This window comes from Punica granatum, chromosome 4 (genome assembly GCF_007655135.1).
Source record: "Punica granatum isolate Tunisia-2019 chromosome 4, ASM765513v2, whole genome shotgun sequence".
Classification (NCBI taxonomy): domain Eukaryota; kingdom Viridiplantae; phylum Streptophyta; class Magnoliopsida; order Myrtales; family Lythraceae; genus Punica; species Punica granatum.
In genome coordinates, this window is record NC_045130.1 from 35,716,663 (window position 1) to 35,737,960 (window position 21,298).

The following is a 21,298-nucleotide window of genomic DNA, read 5'->3' on the forward strand; positions in this document are numbered from 1 at the left end:
ACAAGCATTATTTTTCTTTTTTCTTTTTTCTTTTTATGTATTTTCTTATTTTCAAACTTTTTTCATTCACAAAAAAATTGTATGTCAATAGATTTATTGATGATTTAAATAATTTGACCCGAACTCGGGTCAACTGTATCACCTTGAAACGATATTGAAAAATAATATAAATTAGTACAAAATTGAAAAATAAGCTAAAAATTAAGGACCAAAAGAATTTTTTTCAATTAGGTCAACACGGACAAAGGGGTGAATTATCAATTTTACTATTAAGAACGGGGGTGGAATGTCTATTTTGATTAAAATTGAGTTGGGGTGTCTATTTTGATAAAGATTGAGTTGGAGTGTCATTAGGCATAAACTCAAGAGAGTGGAGCGTATTTCACCCTTAAATTTGTCTATGTGGGCTCATGCCATTAGTCTTGTGCACTCGTCTAATCAGTAAATATTAGATTGAAATGCCTAGACAAATTACTAATTAGAGAATATGCTTCAGCACAAGGCTAGTATTGTTAGCTGTTCTTCCATAATAAAAAGGATCAGATCCTAGGAGGATTCTCCCCATCGGTTGTCAATGACTCAATGTCACGACCGGATGGGAAATCGAGTACATCGAGCTTTCCAGATTTTCCTAAACAATTCATATATGTAAGCCCTTACGTTAAATAAATGGAAAAATGAATTTTGAAATATTAATTTTGTCCATGCTTCCTGTCCCTTTATTCAGTTTGACAAGAGACCAGGCGCGATCTCTGGCCCCCCGGTCCCTCCCAACATCAATATAAGTCATCAGACATCGAAGATGTCTGCAATTTCACTATTGAATGTCCAATGAAGGAAACAGAAGAATAGAGGATGCCAATCACTTATTTTAGTGCCCATGACATGTAAAACATTGCTAGAAGATTTTTTATCACGAGAGCAAGAGAGAGATTGGGATCCAATTACGAGCGGTTGCTGTTCTCTGCAGCTCCATTACCTGCCTCAATCTCCTGCTGAAGATCTAAGTTATTTCGTGGTCTGTCATGGATCAGCGGTGGACCTTGACAGTCCTTAAAGTAACTTGCCGGGCTTTTTTTGTAAAAATGACTGAATATCCAAAAACGTATCATTCTCATGGTACATTATGGCATGACGAGGATGTAGTTTGGTAAGAAGCACTGAGAGGAGTATAGTATTAATATTGTTCTCTTCACGAGTCCATGGCTATTCCTAGCCGAGTCAGACTTGATACCCGTAGCCCACAATTCCCTCAGCTCCACTTGCAGGTGCAGTTGTTATATTGCCCCAGGTCCTGGTGTACAATGGGGTCCACAATAAAATGCTACAGACAGGTCGTGATCGGTATTGGCGGTTTCAAAATGGCAAATTTCAATTGTACTTGTGTTCATTTTGTTGTGATTTTTCACAATATATTCCTTGATTGCCTGGCTGATAGACTATTATATCCCGCTGTTATAATATTCAGTTGGGTCCTTGTATCCGTTTTTGCCACGGATATATGAAGGATCCTCTTGACAGTCTTCTAAAAAAAATCTACTGATAAAAATCAAACATGCAACTTGTTATTAGTTTCAAGCAAAGTCGCATTTCGTTTTATCTTGTATGAATAGGATTGGATGTCATTTTATAAGTATATATCAATATATTAATGGGGAACTGCGTATATGGAGATCTCCAAATTTTTCTAAACAAACCGAAATTTAGGTGATACATTGAAGAAAGTTCACGCGTCTGTCTCTTTTTAGGAAAGATGTAGTCAAACATTTGATGCCATTTACTCATACATTTTGCTGCTAATTAATGAGACTGCCATTCGCAAACTCTAGTCGATACGAAGACTTGTAAACATATCTCGAAGATAAATTCTGTGAGAGGGAGCACGAGATCTAACATGTAGTTGCCGATCTCTACAGCTCCATCACCTGCCCAGAGATCTGAATTATTGCTTCTTGGCATGCCTTTCACAGAAGGCCTTGATCCTCTCCATCCCGTCTACGAGTGAAGCAGGCTCGATGGCAAAAGTCACGCGTAGCCAGTTTTTCATTCCGACCGCTATACCTGCAATAGTTTGGTGTTCAGTTAGTTAACATATGTGTAGGACTTACTGAGAAGTTATGTTTCGAACTGGAAATTTTTACCTCAGTTGATTGAAACAACCACAACGAATACGAAAGAAGTAAACCTCGGATAATGATTCAGTTATTACCTGGTAGAACAATGACTGATTCCTCCTTGGCAAGCTTCAAGCTAAAGTCCAGATCATCTTCTATGCCGTCGAGCATTGATAGGTTCAACTTGACCTGAAATATTCGGCCATTTCGAGTAGCATTTCATCAGTTCCTCAACACAAACATACACTGCCAGGACCGGCAAGTAGATATACATATTAGTTTATATACACATAGATCCACACTTTAAAGAATTGATGATCATACCATTACAAACATTGACCCTTCAGGCTTGCTTGAGCAAGTGATACAAGGGATCTGTTCGAACCTGTCATAACACATATCTGCAGTGTGCTTAAGTAGGCCGATAATTCTCGAGAAGAAATCATCTGTTGAATTCTCAAGCATGCGAGGAATTGCTCCCTGTCACATTCTCAAGACAAATGGGAGAGTAAGAGAAGATCTAAACAATCCTTGGGAACCAAGAACATTAAATAACACATTCATTAAATAAAGCCTCCAACACTCATATTTGGAGGCATAGAAATCAACCAGAAGAATTAAATCGAGTGAACTTTTTATACCTGTATGAAGGTTGCGGGATCGGAAGCGACAGTTAAAAACTCTTTGATGGACTCAACAACCTGAAAAGAAACAGAACGGGCCAACTTAAATTCTTCCTTACAAGTAAGAAATTGAATTCTATAAGCCACCGGCAAAGAGAGAGAGCTGACCCCGGATTTCTTCAGGATGCCATTCGGGTCAGTAGTGACAAGCCAACCAAGTCGCCATCCCGGAACGATCCACCTCTTTGATATTGACCCTAGAGTCAAGACTGGAGCAATGGATCCAAATACTCCCATGGGAGTGAATGGCGTATTCCCAAAAGCCAGATGGGCGTATACCTCATCAGCGATCACCATAATTCCGAGCTTTTTTGCCGTCTCAGCAACCTAGAGGACAAAAAAATCAAGCTATAGCTAAAGATGAGGCATCTCCAAGTCTAGAACTACAAGAATTTAAGATGAACCAAAATTCGATATATGTATATCCGTACCTGCTTTAGATGTTCATAGCTGAAGACGTTACCACATGGATTGCCCGGGTTAATGATGACCATTGCCATGGTATTCTCATCTGCAAGCTTCTCAACCCCTGCGAGATCAACCTCCCAGCCCTTGTCAGGAAGAAGATCGAAGTGGCGCACTTTGAGTTTGCTAAAAGAAGCACATGTCTCATAGTATGGATAACCAGGTCTCGGAAGCAGAACATTGGCGCCAGGGCGGCCGGCTAGGACCGATATTATGACTTCTATCGCTTGAGTGCATCCAACAGTTAGGAATACATCGTCAGGAGATAACGTGTATGGAAGATCCTTGGAGAGAGACTCCGCGATTGCCCTATACCAAATCAAAGGCAAGAAATCAACTTCGTAAGCGCTTGGTATGACCTCATCCACTTATATAGTAGCACACTTTCATTTACTCTTATCTATATTTTTCCATCAGAAAGAAAAATAAATTGAAGAGATTTTCTTTTCCATGTAATCCAAAATTATAATTACTATAATATATTGGGAAGAGGTCATATACATAACCAGTTAAGTCTTCCTGATGATATCAATAATAGAAACATATACTCCATACATGCAAGTGTAAAATCAAAATCTATAAGGCACACAATTTGATTACTCTAATATTGTAGATGCACTAATAATCAAAATGTTGCTGTAAATGGTCTATATTTGTCCATCGTACATCATGATCTCGTGACGACTGGAGTTACTCCTAACCGGGATATAGATATCCCTAGTTAGATGCACTAATCCATATATTTATATAAGTAAAATTGACTCCTACATTATTAAATGCTTTCTCATTAATAAAATAAAATTATTAGAAACAATTTTTTAAAAATATTAATAGATATGATTTGAAATAATTCATATAGCATTTCTTATTATAATATACGAACTTATTGCAATATAAAAATAACAATTGAATATATGAAATAAGGATGTCATAAAACTTTATATTTAAAAAATATGCATTCAGATTTGTGTTAAACATGTAATATACAACATTTAAATAAATACACAATACACAATAATTGAGTTTCGTTACTTGAAATTATTTATCGAACCATTCAAAATTAGTTTAACTTTATTAATTGGTTATAGTATGAAACATAAAATTAGCATTGGTAATATTTTGAAATGTTAAGAAGTAAACATATTTTTCAAAAATCAAGTTAATTATTATAAGAAATGATATATATGTGTATTAAAACAAACATATATATATATATAATGGAAATGATATAAAAGTTCACAAAAATTAATTAATTATATATAGAACTTATAAAAAAAATTTATTATCCCATAGAAGAAAAATTTATGACACAGCATTATGAGCTTAAGCTCATAAATAAAATAAAAAAAAATTAAAAATATGGATCTCTTAAACAAAGCTTTAAAAGGGACCAAACAATTTTTTATCCTAATTACAACACTTAATACATGTGATAGATCTATATTAATAACTAATGTGAAAAATGACACATATAATTGAAATAATTAATTTCAAATTATTATTATAATAATTAGCTTACTCTAATTTGTATAAAAAAAAGCTATTAAAGATTATTATTTGAAAATTAAAATTAATAATTTAAAAATATTATTATTTTTAATAAGAGAATTGGTGTTTCAACTAGTCAACTTTGGTCAAAGAATTGACGAAGTGACAAAATAAACTTTCCTCAATGGCAATTTTGCAGTAGGTTATATATGACCAAAAGAAAATATCCATGTGTTTTGGATCTTTGTAATATGTGTAACTATATATATGGGTCCAGTTTATTATTTGAGGAAAATCTTAAAATATATATTGTAATAGAAAATAGTGTCGCCATACCAACACCGAACGAAAACATAGTGTCGTCATACATTTATGGGTCAACAAGTGGGTCTGTTTCAGAGCTGAGTCAAATGAAGGCTACAAGCACTAAATAGGAAATCTGCGGCTGCCCCCATGTTCAATATGTTAAGATCCAGTCAGGTATTATATATACTTGGATATATAGTTGGTATACTTCAATCCCTATAGATAAACACATCTATCGCAAGTAAACACAATACGATATTTATAGTATCTTTTAAATAGATATAGACACCTAATACGCAAGGGCATCGATCATTTGAGGATATAATAGCATCTCGTATTTATACGCGATATTGGACCTCTTTTGTGAATAGAATGATCCATTTACTTATCAAAAACAAAATAAACCATTTACGTTATTATCCACTTAATCTAATACTAAGAGGCCTGCGGCGCTTCTTGATTAGTAACGGAAATGCAGCAGAAAATATTGATTCCGGCTTGTTATAACATTTTGTTCATCAAAGGGGAAAAAAAAGAATAAAAAAGATCTAATCATTTTTGTTAGAACACATATATTCACTATGATTATTAAATATTAGACATCAATTACCTAGGAGTCTTGTCATATATATGAAATAAGAAATGGACGCGTAACATATATACTTTATTGATCGAAAAACTAAAACGAACCAAGAAAGCAAGAACCGCGCGATAATTGCAAAAAATGTTCTACGTACAAAGGACACGAGAAAATACTAGAGCAAATTAGACCAAAATTGATAGATATCCGAGAGCTATAGTAGTTTGGATTGGTATTTGTTACCTCCGGGCAGGGGGAATACCAAAGGATGTGGTGGCGTAGCTGTTGAACTTGCCGGAGCAGAGGGTGTCAACAATGGCATCCTCGGCCACAGCGGCAGTGCGGAAGCTGGGGAATGAGGAGGGATCACCGTGGGCAAACGGGATGATGGTCCTGGGGTCGTCCTTCCTGAGGTTGCCCATCAGCATGGTTCGGACCATCCTTATGGTGACCGCCGATGAGGTGCTCTGTACTTCATTGCGCTGGAACCTCCATTTCTGCTGACCCGACCAGTTCTCCATCGCCACCTCTCCCATATCAATCTCCTCCGGCAGACAGTGTCTTATGGCGACCGGCAGCTGAGAATGTGAGGAGATAGTTCTGAGTTTCCGCTACGTCGTCCAGCCCTTAACGTGGGAATGTGTATGAGCGCAGTTAGTTTGTAGTATATATAAGAGTGAGAATGTGAATGAAACCGGGTGCTTTCTTGGAAAAATAACAAATTCTTTTCATAAACCAAAAGGAAAATTTTAAAAAAAAAGAATAACTTTTTGTGAAATTATAAAAAATAAAAGGGTCGCTGCAGTCTAATAGCATGACCCTTTGATAAAGATCCAAATTCGAGTCGCTGTTAAATTATGGAGTCAAATTACTTTATATTTGACAACTTACACAATTTGTGTGATTAGGCTTACCTATTTTGTGGGTTTGCATTTCACATGAATTGTAGCAGCATTAGGCTTCGTATGGGAATGAGGTGGTGGTTGAATATGTACTTTTCTTATTGGATTTTAAGAAGAAACAGTTTGGTGAATTATTTTAAAATTATAGTATAATTGATTTCAGCACTTTTGCATTATTTTTTCGGTTACAAGGAAGACTAATGGACCTTATACAATGAAATAAAAATTTTAATAGCTGATAAATGGACACTAGTAGGTCCTACCATGACTATCGAAACTGAAATATCTTGGATATACCATACCCTTCTTTGATTCCCAAACCAATCCTTAGTCGGATAAAATCCAAATTTCTCTTATTATATAAAAGGGTAAATTGCACTGGCGGTCCAAAATATTTTATAAATGTTTCATTATGGTCCAAAAAGTTTTTTTCGCTACATGATGGTACAAAATGTTTCAAAGTTGTTTCATGATGATACAAACCGTCAACTTGAGCTTGACGCTGTCAAGCCGACGCTGACGTGGCTACTACGTGTCACCTCCTTGCTGACGTGGCCGAAAAATTTAAAATAATTCTAAAAATTTTAAAAATATTTTAAATTTTAAAATTTAAATTTAAAATTTAAAATGATTTTATTATTTTAAATTAAAAAAATTTAATATTAAAATTTATTTTTTTATAAAATTATTTTTAAAAATAAAAAATTTTATTTAAAATAAAATTTAAAATAAAATTTTTTAAAAATAATTTTTAAATTTTTAAATTTTCAAAATTTTAAAATAATTTTTTATATTTTTTTTCTAAATTTTTACTCTTTTTTGTATTTTTTTAATTTTTTTTTGTATTTTTTAAAAAATTTTAAAATATATTTTTATTTTTTTTCAAAATTTTTACTCTTCTTTTATATTTTTTAATTATTTTTTTGTTTTTTTTGGACTTTTTAAAATTTTATTTTCTCTTAAATGACGTGGCGCATTATGATTGGTTCCACGTAACTAAAGTGACACATAGGACGCGCCACGTCAGCAAAATATTAACGGCGTTAGGGCCAATTGACGGTTTGTACCATCATGAAACAACTTTGAAATATTTTGTACCATCATGTAGCGAAAAAAACTTTTTGAACCATAATGAAACATTTGTAAAACAATTTGGACCACTAGTGCAATTTACCCTATATAAAAAGGAAAAGAAGGAATTCCCCGTTAGCCTATCGAGAAAAAAATGAAGGAATTGGGAGATAGTACCAGGGAGAATATTCTTTCGAATAATGATAATCGGGAGATGTTAGAATCAAGACAATTCAACGAGGCATGGATCAAGGGGATCTAAGGAAGCATGGACCATATTGTCTCTCGGGTGTCTGCTTGTGAGATGCCATGATGCATTCCTCGTGGTCCGTGTGGCCTTATAAATTGAGTGGACACTATAATATTGGTTCATGTTGCACGCGAAAGGAATTTGCTCTCTAGGGATAAAAAAAAAATGAATACTGGACATACAATATTGGCTCATGTTGCACGCGAAAGGAATAATATTATATAATATTGGTTCATGTTGCACGCGAAAGGAATTTGCTCTCTATGGAACCGAAAAAAAAAATGAATACTGAACATACATCTTCATAAAAAAAAAATCAAAAAATTTCAAATTCGATTTTCTTTAATGGAACTTGATTGGCCTTCTCGTTTATCTATATAAAGCTCATGCCCCTTCCCCGTCAAAAGAAGAAAAACATCTCTGATTCGAACCTGGCAAGAAAACAAGGCTTTTATGATATTTTTTAAGCCAGATTTTATGGGGAGATTATCCGTTTAAACCAACATGCTGAGCATCACCATGATAAAGAAATACTAAAAGAAATCACAAACCATGCTGGAAAATGTAACCAATTTCACCTTTTTTTTAAAAAAAATTCCCAAATTGGACTAAACTGAGACTATTGTCGTCCAATGCATGTACGTATGTACATTATCCTCATCATCATAATCAGAGAGATCCAGCACTTAAACGTAGAAACTGGAAGATGGTTTTTTTTTTCTTTTCGGTTATAAGATTGACATGTGAGTTTAATATAACAAATTAAAAAGTTAATCTAGAGTCTTAGATAATTTAATTAATGAGAATTAAACTTGAAATATCTTAATTATTAAACGAGAATACGCACTTTCCCTTTTCTGAGAAGATGAATATTCTATTAATTCCAACATTCCAGTACTATATCACGATATGACCTTTTTCTCTTCCGTCTTCCTTTCCTTTTGATATTTTTTCCGTAGAACTTGCTAAGTATTTAATCATGACTCAGACATATCACGACATCTATCACTCAAATTGTGCATCAAACTCTTGAGGGGGATGCACCAGGACGGTGCCAAGATTTTCGTTCAGGGGGGCAAACTCATACTTTTGGGGTAAAATTTTAAAAATTAAAAGTTTAGGGGATTAAAATACTAATTTTATATTAAAAAAAACTCTTACTTTTGAGGTAAAATTTAAAAAATTCAAAGTTGCTCCCTGCCAATACATTGGCTCCGCCCTTAGGACGCACCAATAAATTGAGCAGCCATACATTATGCATTTGAACATGTGGCTGTACTCCAAACGTTTAAGAAAAGTCACAACGAATATACGTATTGTGGGATTTCGACAATGTCGTCATCCTCTTGAAAATTCCTTAGGATGAAACTTCCAAGATAGCAATCAAGATAAGCTACTTTCTTGGATTTTCATGGCAATGAATTATTATCATTATTCGCTGACTGGATAAAGAGCGCTTTTGTTTAGCGATTTTATTGAGGTCTCTTGAACCCGGCTCTATATTTCTTAATTTCTTTTTCTGTTTTTCTTGGACTTTGCCCCGTCATCCACCAAAAAAAAAAGCAATGAATTAAGATTCTTCTTTTTGTGTTTTTAAAAGATTCATAATATTATCAATGCACAATTACGTCGTGAATAGGAGAAAGAAAGTAAAACAAATCCTTGCCTAAGAATTAAAGAGTTGTGAACTTGATTTTCGTAAGTGACTTCCTCTCTTCTTCTTTTTTTTTCCCGGTAGATGACTTCTCTTGTTCTTTTATTTAGCATTTGGTTTTCCCTTCACGAGATTCATTTACTTTTCTTCTAACAGGAAAGAGAGAAATTTTTTTCCGAGGAAAGATCATGTCGGGGTGACGGTGACTGAAAGCGCAACGTCACTTTCATTAATCCACGTTTTTTGTGCCGTCATATCCGAAAGTCAATAGTTTTTCTTTGAGAAGCTATTTGATCAATGTAATTTGGGGGAAGTGATTCTATGGTGCAAGAAATTTTGAAAATGTAATTACTGTTGAAAAAAGGAAAAAAAAAAAGAACTTGTAAAACCAATGCAGAACGTTTCAATGTTGCTATCATTACATACTAACGAATTTCATACAATTGAGAGAAGAGCGTAGACATAAAAGGATGCGTGGTTGTCACAAAATCAAAACCATCTATTGATTGAATAGAATGAGTTAATAAATATCTTAGAGAATGTGCCTATTTCTATGCTACAGGGAATCTAGAAACAAATATCAAAGATACTAAATAATAGCAAAATCATATTTAAAAAATCCTAAGAATATTAATTATCTAATTGATCGATATGATTTTACTTTGAAAATATTTTATCTCCTAAATAGCACTCCCTTCAAGATGAGCATGTAGCGTAGCGAAATGTAAGTCTTGCATGCAGTGACAAGTTTGACGATGATAGGGACTTCTTGGCATAGCAAATAACAGGTATGGATTGACTTGGGTCCTTTGCCCAACAATTGAGAAAATCGAATTGAGCCTCTTGGTTTCAAAGATGAAGGAATAACGTAACAATCGACTTGAGACTTTAAAATGGCTTGAGCATCTTTAGAGGCTGAAAAATATTGACTTGAAACTTTTTGCCTTCAAAGATCCGTTGTTGTCATCTTCGTCATCTCATCATCATCAGGTCTCATCATCCCGCTGATACCATGACACGTCCCGCTGATACCATGATGAATTTCACATAATTGATACCATGATGCGTCCCGCTCATACCATGACGAATTTCACGTAATTGAGAGGATAGAGTAGAGACAAAAAGGATACGTGGTGGCCATAAAGCCAAAACCACGGGAGTAAAATATATTGATTGAATAAAACGACTCAACAAATATCATAGATAATGTGCCTATTTATATGCTATAGGGAATCTAGAAATAAATATAAAAAAATACTGAATAATATCAAAATCAGATCTAAAAACTCCCAAGAACATTAACTAACTAATGGATCGATATGATTTTATTATGAAAATATTCTATTTTCTATATAACTTAATAATATCTCTAACACATACATTGTGTCAAATGTTCGTTAATTTTACCATTAATTACTAACGTATAAAATGTAACAAACCCATGCAGAACGTTCCAATGTTGTTTGTGAGATAGATGCAATGATGCATAATGGTTATGGATTTGTTCTAAAATTCCAGATGTTTCATTAAAAGTAGATTAGCAAAATTCCCCGTATAAAATGTAAATAGTATGTAATGATGGCATATAAGTTAAGGGCACGTCATAGTTCAGATTTAGGCATTGTTCGGCTATAATGGAATTGTAGAAGTTTAATATAAGAAAATGAAGAATTAAATAAAAGAGTAAAAAGTATTTTCATTCACAAAAATTGAATATGAACGAGGATATTGCTACTATGCTATCCTCTCTTTCTCATATTTAAATTTAAATACACTCCCCTTCCTTGAGATTTTGTGCAATGACACTTCACTGCATTCTTAATTAAAATAGACAATCCACCCCATTAATCTTGTTGACTTAATAAAATAAATTTCCTTTGAGCCTTGACCTTTTTTTTCTTTTTTACTTTCATCCTATCTCTGTTCTTTTGAATTATTTTGATCTTGAACACCGCACAGTTTATTCAATTTGGTTATAATGTTTGAATTTTCAATAAACTTATTAGTGTGTAATATTTTTAAAAATAAAATGTATTTTGAATTAAAAAAGAGAAGAGAACGACTTGTCAACAAACATGAGAGCTCTCCACGGTCTAAAGCAAGGGGTGTTCATTCATCATAAACATAAAGCAGACGTATCCGATGACTAAACATCCTCTCTTTGAGATTGATATCCAAAATCACTACATTTAACACTGAGAGATCATACCCCTACCAAATACTCGTGTTTTGCAGTAAATGCCACCAATACTCCCATGAATTTACGGAGGAATATTTTCACGGTTTATAATATTAGCCCAATACTGAGATTTTAGATGTCCTAATTTAATATGTCAATGTTACAAGTAGAGCCGCACCAATGGCAAATACTCAATCGTAGGTAATCGAAAACCTTAATGATCATCGATGACTTCAAACAGAGCAGTTACAAGCATTATTTTTCTTTTTTCTTTTTTCTTTTTATGTATTTTCTTATTTTCAAACTTTTTTCATTCACAAAAAAATTGTATGTCAATAGATTTATTGATGATTTAAATAATTTGACCCGAACTCGGGTCAACTGTATCACCTTGAAACGATATTGAAAAATAATATAAATTAGTACAAAATTGAAAAATAAGCTAAAAATTAAGGACCAAAAGAATTTTTTTCAATTAGGTCAACACGGACAAAGGGGTGAATTATCAATTTTACTATTAAGAACGGGGGTGGAATGTCTATTTTGATTAAAATTGAGTTGGGGTGTCTATTTTGATAAAGATTGAGTTGGAGTGTCATTAGGCATAAACTCAAGAGAGTGGAGCGTATTTCACCCTTAAATTTGTCTATGTGGGCTCATGCCATTAGTCTTGTGCACTCGTCTAATCAGTAAATATTAGATTGAAATGCCTAGACAAATTACTAATTAGAGAATATGCTTCAGCACAAGGCTAGTATTGTTAGCTGTTCTTCCATAATAAAAAGGATCAGATCCTAGGAGGATTCTCCCCATCGGTTGTCAATGACTCAATGTCACGACCGGATGGGAAATCGAGTACATCGAGCTTTCCAGATTTTCCTAAACAATTCATATATGTAAGCCCTTACGTTAAATAAATGGAAAAATGAATTTTGAAATATTAATTTTGTCCATGCTTCCTGTCCCTTTATTCAGTTTGACAAGAGACCAGGCGCGATCTCTGGCCCCCCGGTCCCTCCCAACATCAATATAAGTCATCAGACATCGAAGATGTCTGCAATTTCACTATTGAATGTCCAATGAAGGAAACAGAAGAATAGAGGATGCCAATCACTTATTTTAGTGCCCATGACATGTAAAACATTGCTAGAAGATTTTTTATCACGAGAGCAAGAGAGAGATTGGGATCCAATTACGAGCGGTTGCTGTTCTCTGCAGCTCCATTACCTGCCTCAATCTCCTGCTGAAGATCTAAGTTATTTCGTGGTCTGTCATGGATCAGCGGTGGACCTTGACAGTCCTTAAAGTAACTTGCCGGGCTTTTTTTGTAAAAATGACTGAATATCCAAAAACGTATCATTCTCATGGTACATTATGGCATGACGAGGATGTAGTTTGGTAAGAAGCACTGAGAGGAGTATAGTATTAATATTGTTCTCTTCACGAGTCCATGGCTATTCCTAGCCGAGTCAGACTTGATACCCGTAGCCCACAATTCCCTCAGCTCCACTTGCAGGTGCAGTTGTTATATTGCCCCAGGTCCTGGTGTACAATGGGGTCCACAATAAAATGCTACAGACAGGTCATGATCGGTATTGACGGTTTCAAAATGGCAAATTTCAATTGTACTTGTGTTCATTTTGTTGTGATTTTTCACAATATATTCCTTGATTGCCTGGCTGATAGACTATTATATCCCGCTGTTATAATATTCAGTTGGGTCCTTGTATCCGTTTTTGCCACGGATATATGAAGGATCCTCTTGACAGTCTTCTAAAAAAAATCTACTGATAAAAATCAAACATGCAACTTGTTATTAGTTTCAAGCAAAGTCGCATTTCGTTTTATCTTGTATGAATAGGATTGGATGTCATTTTATAAGTATATATCAATATATTAATGGGGAACTGCGTATATGGAGATCTCCAAATTTTTCTAAACAAACCGAAATTTAGGTGATACATTGAAGAAAGTTCACGCGTCTGTCTCTTTTTAGGAAAGATGTAGTCAAACATTTGATGCCATTTACTCATACATTTTGCTGCTAATTAATGAGACTGCCATTCGCAAACTCTAGTCGATACGAAGACTTGTAAACATATCTCGAAGATAAATTCTGTGAGAGGGAGCACGAGATCTAACATGTAGTTGCCGATCTCTACAGCTCCATCACCTGCCCAGAGATCTGAATTATTGCTTCTTGGCATGCCTTTCACAGAAGGCCTTGATCCTCTCCATCCCGTCTACGAGTGAAGCAGGCTCGATGGCAAAAGTCACGCGTAGCCAGTTTTTCATTCCGACCGCTATACCTGCAATAGTTTGGTGTTCAGTTAGTTAACATATGTGTAGGACTTACTGAGAAGTTATGTTTCGAACTGGAAATTTTTACCTCAGTTGATTGAAACAACCACAACGAATACGAAAGAAGTAAACCTCGGATAATGATTCAGTTATTACCTGGTAGAACAATGACTGATTCCTCCTTGGCAAGCTTCAAGCTAAAGTCCAGATCATCTTCTATGCCGTCGAGCATTGATAGGTTCAACTTGACCTGAAATATTCGGCCATTTCGAGTAGCATTTCATCAGTTCCTCAACACAAACATACACTGCCGGGACTGGCAAGTAGATATACATATTAGTTCATATACACAGATCCACACTTTAAAGAATTGATGATCATACCATTACAAACATTGACCCTTCAGGCTTGCTTGAGCAAATGATACAAGGGATCTGTTCGAACCTATCGTAACACATATCTGCAGTGTGCTTGAGTAGGACTATAATTCTCGAGAAGAAATCATCTGTTGAATTCTCAAGCATGCGAGGAATTGCTCCCTGTTACATTCTCAAGACAAATGGGAGAGTAAGAGAAGATCTAAACAATCCTTGGGAACCAAGAACATTAAATAACACATTCATTAAATAAAGCCTCCAACACTCATATTTGGAGGCATAGAAATCAACCAGATGAACTAAATCGAGTGAACTTTTATACCTGTATGAAGGTTGCGGGATCGGAAGCGACAGTTAAAAACTCTTTGATGGACTCAACAACCTCAAAAGAAACAGAACGGGCCAACTTAAATTCTTCCTTACAAGTAAGAAATTGAATTCTATAAGCCACCGGCAAAGAGAGAGAGCTGACCCCGGATTTCTTCAGGATGCCATTCGGGTCAGTAGTGACAAGCCAACCAAGTCGCCATCCCGGAACGATCCACCGCTTTGATATCGATCCTAGAGTCAAGACTGGAGCAATGGATCCAAATACTCCCATGGGAGTGAATGGCGTATTCCCAAAAGCCAGATGGGCGTATACCTCATCAGCGATCACCATAATTCCGAGCTTTTTCGCCGTCTCAGCAACCTAGAGGACAAAAAAATCAAGCTATAGCTAAAGATGAGGCATCTCCAAGTCTAGAACTACAAGAATTTAAGATGAACCAAAATTCGATATGTGTATATCCGTACCTGCTTTAGATGTTCATAGCTGAAGACGTTACCACATGGATTGCCCGGGTTAATGATGACCATTGCCATGGTATTCTCATCTGCAAGCTTCTCAACCCCTGCGAGATCAACCTCCCAGCCCTTGTCAGGAAGAAGATCGAAGTGGCGCACTTTGAGTTTGCTGAAAGAAGCACATGTCTCATAGTATGGATAACCAGGTCTCGGAAGCAGAACATTGGCGCCAGGGCGGCCGGCTAGGACCGATATTATGACTTCTATCGCTTGAGTGCATCCAACAGTTAGGAATACATCGTCAGGAGATAACGTGTATGGAAGATCCTTGGAGAGAGACTCCGCGATTGCCCTATACCAAATCAAAGGCAAGAAATCAACTTCGTAAACTCTTGGTATGACCTCATCCACTTATATAGTAGCACAAAGAAGCAAACCTCCTCGCACACTGTCATTTACTCTTATCTATATTTTTCCATCAGAAAGAAAAATAAATTGAAGAGATTTTCTTTTCCATGTAATCCAAAATTATAATTACTATAATATATTGGGAAGAGGTCATATACATAACCAGTTAAGTCTTCCTGATGATATCAATAATAGAAACATATACTCCATACATGCAAGTGTAAAATCAAAATCTATAGGGCACACAATTTGATTACTCTAATATGTAGATGCACTAATAATCGAAATGTTGCTGCAAATGGTCTATATTTGTCCATCGTACATCATGATCTCGTGACGACTGGAGTTACTCTTAACCGGGATATAGATATCCCTAGTTAGGTGCACTAATCCATATATTTATATAAGTAAAATTGACTCCTACATTATTAAATGCTTTCTCGTTAATAAAATAAAATTATTAGAAATAATTTTTTTAAAAGATTAATATAGATGATTTGAAATAATTCATGTAGCATTTCTTATTATAATATACGAACTTATTGCAATATATGAAATAAGGATGTCATAAAATTTTATATTTAAAAAATATGCATTCAGATTTGTGTTAAACATGAAATGTACAACAATTAAATATATACACAATACACAATAATTGAGTTTCGTTACTTGAAATTATTTATCGAACCATTCAAAATTAGTCTAACTTTATTAATTGGTTATTGCATGAGATATAAAATTAGCATTGGAAATATTTTGCAATGTTAAGAAGTAAACATATTTTTCAAATATCAAGTTAATTATTATAAGAAATTATATATATGTGTATTAAAACAAACATATATATATATATATATATACGCAATGGAAATGATATAAAGTTCACACAAATTAATTAATTATATATAGAACTTATATAAAAAGATTATTATCCCATAGAAGAAAAATCTATGACACAACGTTATGAGCTTAAGCTCATAAATAAAATAAAAATAAAATTTAAAAATATGGATCTCTTAAACAAAGTTTCAAAAGGGACCAAACAATAATTTATCCTAATTACAATACTTAATATATGTGATAGATCTATATTAATAATTAATGTGAAAAATGACACATATAATTGAAATAATTAATTTCAAATTATTATTATAATAATTAGCTTACTCTAATTTGTAACCCAAAAAAGCTATTAAAGATTATCATTTGAAAATTAAAATTAATAATTGAAAAATATTATTATTTTTAATAAGAGAATTGGTATTTCAAAATGTAAATAATTACAATAATAAATTATATAGAAATATATGAAAAAGAACCCATGGAACACACGGGACAAAAAACTAATAATAAGGAAAACTACACAATATTTCTCTAAGCATTTACTAGTCAACTTTGGTCAAAGAATTGACGAAGTGACAAAATAAACTTTCCTCAATGGTAATTTTGCAGTAGGTTATATATGACCAAAAGAAAATATCCATGTGTTTCGGATATTTGTAATATGTGTAACTATACATATGGGTCCTGTTTATTATTTGAGGAAAATCTGAAAATATATATTGTAATAGAAAATAGTGTCGCCATACCACCACCGAACGAAAACATAGTGTCGTCATACATTTATGGGTCAACAAGGAAGTCTCTTTCAGAGCTGGTTAAGATCCAGTCACGTATTATAGATACTTGGATATATAGTTGGTATACTTCAATCCATATAAATAAACACATCTTTTGCACGTAAACACAATACGATGCTTATAGTATCTCCTAAATAGATATAGACACCTAATATGCAAGGGCATCGATCATTTGAGGATATAAGAGCATCTCGTATTTATACACGATATTGGACCTCTTTTGTGAATAGAATGATCCATTTACTTATCAAAAACAAAATAAACCATTTAAGTTAGGGAAAATAGCCCCATATAACACAATTTTTACCTTATTTTCACTTCCTAACACGTTTTTAAAAGTTGTCACAATCTAGCACGAATCACCATTTTATTCCGGGATCTTGTACACCGTTAAACTCCGTCTAAAAACCCTTAAACACCGTTAGACGGAGTTTAACGGTGTGCTAGATCCGGGAATAAAATGGTGATTCGTGCTAGATCGTGACAACTTTTAAAAACGTGCTAGGAAGTGAAAATAAGGTAAAAATTATGTTATATTGGGCTATTTTTCCTTTTTTTTATTTGAAGAATTAGTGTGGAGCTTTATAATAATATCAGGAGCATAGGTTAAAAGTTTAAACTATTTTTGAGATCGGATGGTTCACAAAAACTATCAAAATCAAAATACCGAAAAAATGTGTAAATATTTTTTATCTGAAAATTCACCATTCAGAAAAATTTGAAAATATGTGTGGAGATTTATAATAATATCAGGAATATGGGGTAAAAGTATCATATCGTTTTGAGATCGTGATTCACAAAAACTATCAAAATCGGAACACCCAAAAGATAGGTAAATATATTTTATCTGAAGATTCACTGCCCAGAAAAATATGAAAATTTGTGAGAAGCTATATAATAATGTTAGGAATATGGGGAAAAATTTTCATCTTGTTTTGAGAGGGACGGTTCACAAAAACTATCAAAATCAGAGTACCGAAAAGAATGGTAATTATTTTTTATCTGAAAATTCACCATCCAAAAAAATATAAAATTTTTGTGAAGCTTTATAATAATATCAGGAATGTCGGGTAAAATTTTCACCTCATTTTGAGATCGAACGATTCACAAAAGCTATCTAAATCACACCACCTAAAAAAGAGGTGAATATTTTTTATCTGAAAATTCACTATCCAGAAAAATCTGAAAATTTGTATGGAGCTTTATAATAACATCAGGAATATAGGGTAAAAGTTTCATCTCGTTTTGAGATCGAGCAATTAACAAAAACTATCAAAATCGAAATATCGAAAAGATTGGTAAATATATTTTATCTGAAGATTCACCGCTTAGAAAAATTTGAAAATCTGTGAGAAACTTTATAATAATGTTAGGAACATGGCAAAAAAAGTTTCATCTCATTTTGAGGTCGTACGGTTCACAAAAACTATCAAAATCAGAGTACCGAAAAAAAAGAATAATTATTTTTTATCTAAAGATTCATTACCCAGAAAAATTTAAAATTTTTTGTGGAGCTTTATAATAATATCAGGAACATGGGGTAAAAGTTTCATTTTGTTTTGAGATCGAAAAATTTACAAAAGCTATCTAAATCACAACACCAAAAAAAGATGTAAATATTTTTTATTTGAAAATTCACCATCCAAAAAAATCTAAAAATTAATATGGAAGTTTATAATAACATCAGGAACATGGGGTAAAAGTTTCACCTCGTTTTGAGATTGTACGGTTCACAAAAACTATCAAAATCAGAACACCGAAAAGAGTGATAAATACTTTTTAAGGGAAAATAGCTCTATGTAACACAACTTTTATCTTATTCACTTCCTACCATATTTTTAAAAGTTGTTACGATCTACCACGAATCACCATTTTATTACCAGATCTAGCATGCCATTAAATTCCGTCTAACGGTGTTTAACGGTTTTTAAACGGAGTTTAACGGTGTGCTAGATCCGGGAATAAAATGGTCATTCGTGCTAGATCGTAATAATTTTTAAAAACGTGTTAGGAAGTAAAAATAAGATAAAAATTGTGTTATATTGAACTATTTTCCCTTTAAGTTATTATCCGCTTAATCTAATACTAGTAGGCCTGCGGCGCTTCTTGATTAGTAACCGAAATGCAGCAGAAAATATGGATTGCTGCATGTTATAACATTTTGTTCATCAAAGGGAAAAAATAAAAATAAAAAAGATCTAATCATTTTTGTTAGAACACATATATTCACTATGATTATTAAATATTAGGCATCAATTACCTAGGAGTCTTGTCATATATATGCAATAAGAAATGGACACGTAACATATATACTTTATCGATCGAAAAACTAAAACGAACCAAGAAAGCAAGAACCGCGCGATAATTGCAAAAAATGTTCTACGTACGAAGGACACGAGAAAATACTAGAGCAAATTAAACCAAGATTGATAGATGTCCGAGAGCTATAGTGATTTGGATTGGTATTTGTTACCTGCGGGCGGGGGGAATACCAAAGGATGTGGTGGCGTAGGTGTTGAACTTGCCGGAGCGGAGGGTGTCAACAATGGCGTCCTCGGCCACAGCGGCAGTGCGGAAGCTGGGAAATGAGGAGGGATCACCGTGGGCAAACGGGATGATGGTCCTGGGGTCGTCCTTCCTGAGGTTGCCCATCAGCATGGTTCGGACCATCCTTATGGTGGCCGCCGATGAGGTGCTCTGTACCTCGTTGCGCTCGAACCTCCATTTCTGCTGACCCGACCAGTTCTCTTTCGCCACCTCTCCCATATCAATCTCCTCCGGTGGACGGTGTCTTATGGTGAGCGGCGGCTGAGAATGCAAGGAAATAGTTCTGAATTTCTGGTACGTCGTCCAGCCCTTAACGTGGGAATGTGTGCGTAGTATATATAAAAGTGAGACTGTGAATGAAACCGCGTGCTTTCTCGGAAAAATAACAAATTCTTTTCATATACCAAAAGGAAAATAAAAAAAATAGAGTAATTTTTGGGAAATTATAAAATTTAAAAGGGTTGCTGCACGTGATTCTTGGATAAAGATCCAAATTCGAATCCCCGTGAAAGTCAAAGTACTTTATATTTGACAAATTACACAATTTGTGTGATTAGGCTTACCACCTTGTGGGTTTGCATTTCGCATTAATTGTAGCAGCATTAGCCCACGTTTGGAAATGAGATAGTGGTTAAATATGTACTTTTCTTATTGGGTTTTAAGAAAAAATAATTTGGTGAATTATTTTAAAATTATGGTTTAATTGATTCAGCACTTTTGCATTATTTTTTCGGTTACAAAAAAGACCAATGGACCTAATATAATGAAATAAAAATCTTAATAGCTAATAAAGGGACACTAGTAGGTCCTACCACGACTATCGAAACTATAATATCTTGATTATTAAGTAAGAGCATGTATCACTGCACCATATCCATCATTGACTCCCAAACCAAGCCTCAGTCGGATAAAACCCAAATTTCTCTCATTATATAAAAAGGAAAGAAAGGACTTCCTCGTTAGCCTATGAAAAAAAAAACAAAGAATAGTGAGATAGTAACTGGAAGAATTTTATTCTTTCTGATAATGATAATCGGGAGATGTTAGAATCAAGACAATTCAAAGAGGCATGGATCAAGAGGATATAAGGAAGCATGGATCATATTGTCTCTCGGGTGTCTACTTGAATGGACACTATATTTAAGTACCTTGTCTTCAATTATGTAATATTGGTTCATGTTGCACGAGAAAGGAATTTGCTCTCTAGGGGAGGAAAAAAAAAAAAGAGTGCTAGACATATATCTACGTAAAAAATCAAAAAATTTCTGACTTGTTTAGTTTGTAAATATAATTTTAAAATTACAACTTTAACATAATTCAACCCACAATAAAACAAAATAACTCATACAAAATCAAAGAATGGGCCCCATTTATATCACTTTTTTTACTACAAAACAAAATAACTCATACAAAGTCAAATGGTGGGCTCCATTTATATCACTCTTTTTTAAAATCAAAATCTGATTTTAAAATCCTTTTTTGAAACCAAACGCAGCATTCAAATTCGATTGTCGTCGGTGGAATTTGATCTGTATTTTCTCTTTGCA

At 34.0% G+C, this 21,298-nt stretch overlaps 2 protein-coding genes across 7 annotated transcripts; both read right to left on the minus strand.

The window, feature by feature from the left end:
- Positions 1 to 1,072: 1,072 nt before the first annotated feature.
- LOC116202316 (nicotianamine aminotransferase 1-like) lies at positions 1,073 to 6,290 on the minus strand. Of its 3 annotated transcripts, none has more exons than XM_031533837.1 (8): positions 5,880 to 6,290; positions 3,229 to 3,571; positions 2,906 to 3,124; positions 2,756 to 2,815; positions 2,439 to 2,594; positions 2,210 to 2,303; positions 1,895 to 2,061; positions 1,073 to 1,294 (listed from the first exon to the last, which is right to left on the minus strand). In XM_031533837.1, the coding sequence occupies exons 1-7, from the start codon at positions 6,170 to 6,172 to the stop codon at positions 1,943 to 1,945; spliced, it is 1,284 nt and encodes a 427-aa protein (XP_031389697.1). In that variant the 5' UTR covers positions 6,173 to 6,290; the 3' UTR covers positions 1,073 to 1,294; positions 1,895 to 1,942. The 3 variants fall into 3 exon arrangements, with proteins under 3 accessions (XP_031389697.1, XP_031389699.1, XP_031389696.1); XM_031533839.1 differs by having other exon boundaries at positions 1,073 to 1,324; XM_031533836.1 differs by lacking the exon at positions 1,073 to 1,294 and having other exon boundaries at positions 1,667 to 2,061.
- A 6,722-nt stretch (positions 6,291 to 13,012) lies between these two features.
- Positions 13,013 to 20,074, minus strand: LOC116202394 (nicotianamine aminotransferase 1-like). Of its 4 annotated transcripts, none has more exons than XM_031533938.1 (8): positions 19,678 to 20,074; positions 15,166 to 15,508; positions 14,843 to 15,061; positions 14,693 to 14,752; positions 14,377 to 14,532; positions 14,150 to 14,243; positions 13,835 to 14,001; positions 13,013 to 13,234 (listed from the first exon to the last, which is right to left on the minus strand). In XM_031533938.1, the coding sequence occupies exons 1-7, from the start codon at positions 19,968 to 19,970 to the stop codon at positions 13,883 to 13,885; spliced, it is 1,284 nt and encodes a 427-aa protein (XP_031389798.1). In that variant the 5' UTR covers positions 19,971 to 20,074; the 3' UTR covers positions 13,013 to 13,234; positions 13,835 to 13,882. The 4 variants fall into 4 exon arrangements, with proteins under 4 accessions (XP_031389798.1, XP_031389799.1, XP_031389797.1 ...); XM_031533939.1 differs by having other exon boundaries at positions 13,013 to 13,264; XM_031533937.1 differs by lacking the exon at positions 13,013 to 13,234 and having other exon boundaries at positions 13,607 to 14,001; positions 19,678 to 20,072.
- Positions 20,075 to 21,298: the final 1,224 nt, after the last annotated feature.

Coding starts and splice junctions, on each gene's coding strand:
- LOC116202316 (XM_031533837.1), bottom strand. CDS start 6,172: ATGGGAGAGGTGGCGATGGAGAACTGGTCGGGTCAGCAGAAATGGAGG. Junction 2,816..2,905: donor GCATCCTGAAGAAATCCGGG/GTCAGCTCTCTC, acceptor GTTTCTTTTCAG/GTTGTTGAGTCCATCAAAGA. Junction 2,062..2,209: donor ATCAGTCATTGTTCTACCAG/GTAATAACTGAA, acceptor AAACTATTGCAG/GTATAGCGGTCGGAATGAAA.
- LOC116202394 (XM_031533938.1), bottom strand. CDS start 19,970: ATGGGAGAGGTGGCGAAAGAGAACTGGTCGGGTCAGCAGAAATGGAGG. Junction 15,509..19,677: donor GGTATTCCCCCCGCCCGCAG/GTAACAAATACC, acceptor GATTTGGTATAG/GGCAATCGCGGAGTCTCTCT. Junction 14,753..14,842: donor GCATCCTGAAGAAATCCGGG/GTCAGCTCTCTC, acceptor GTTTCTTTTGAG/GTTGTTGAGTCCATCAAAGA.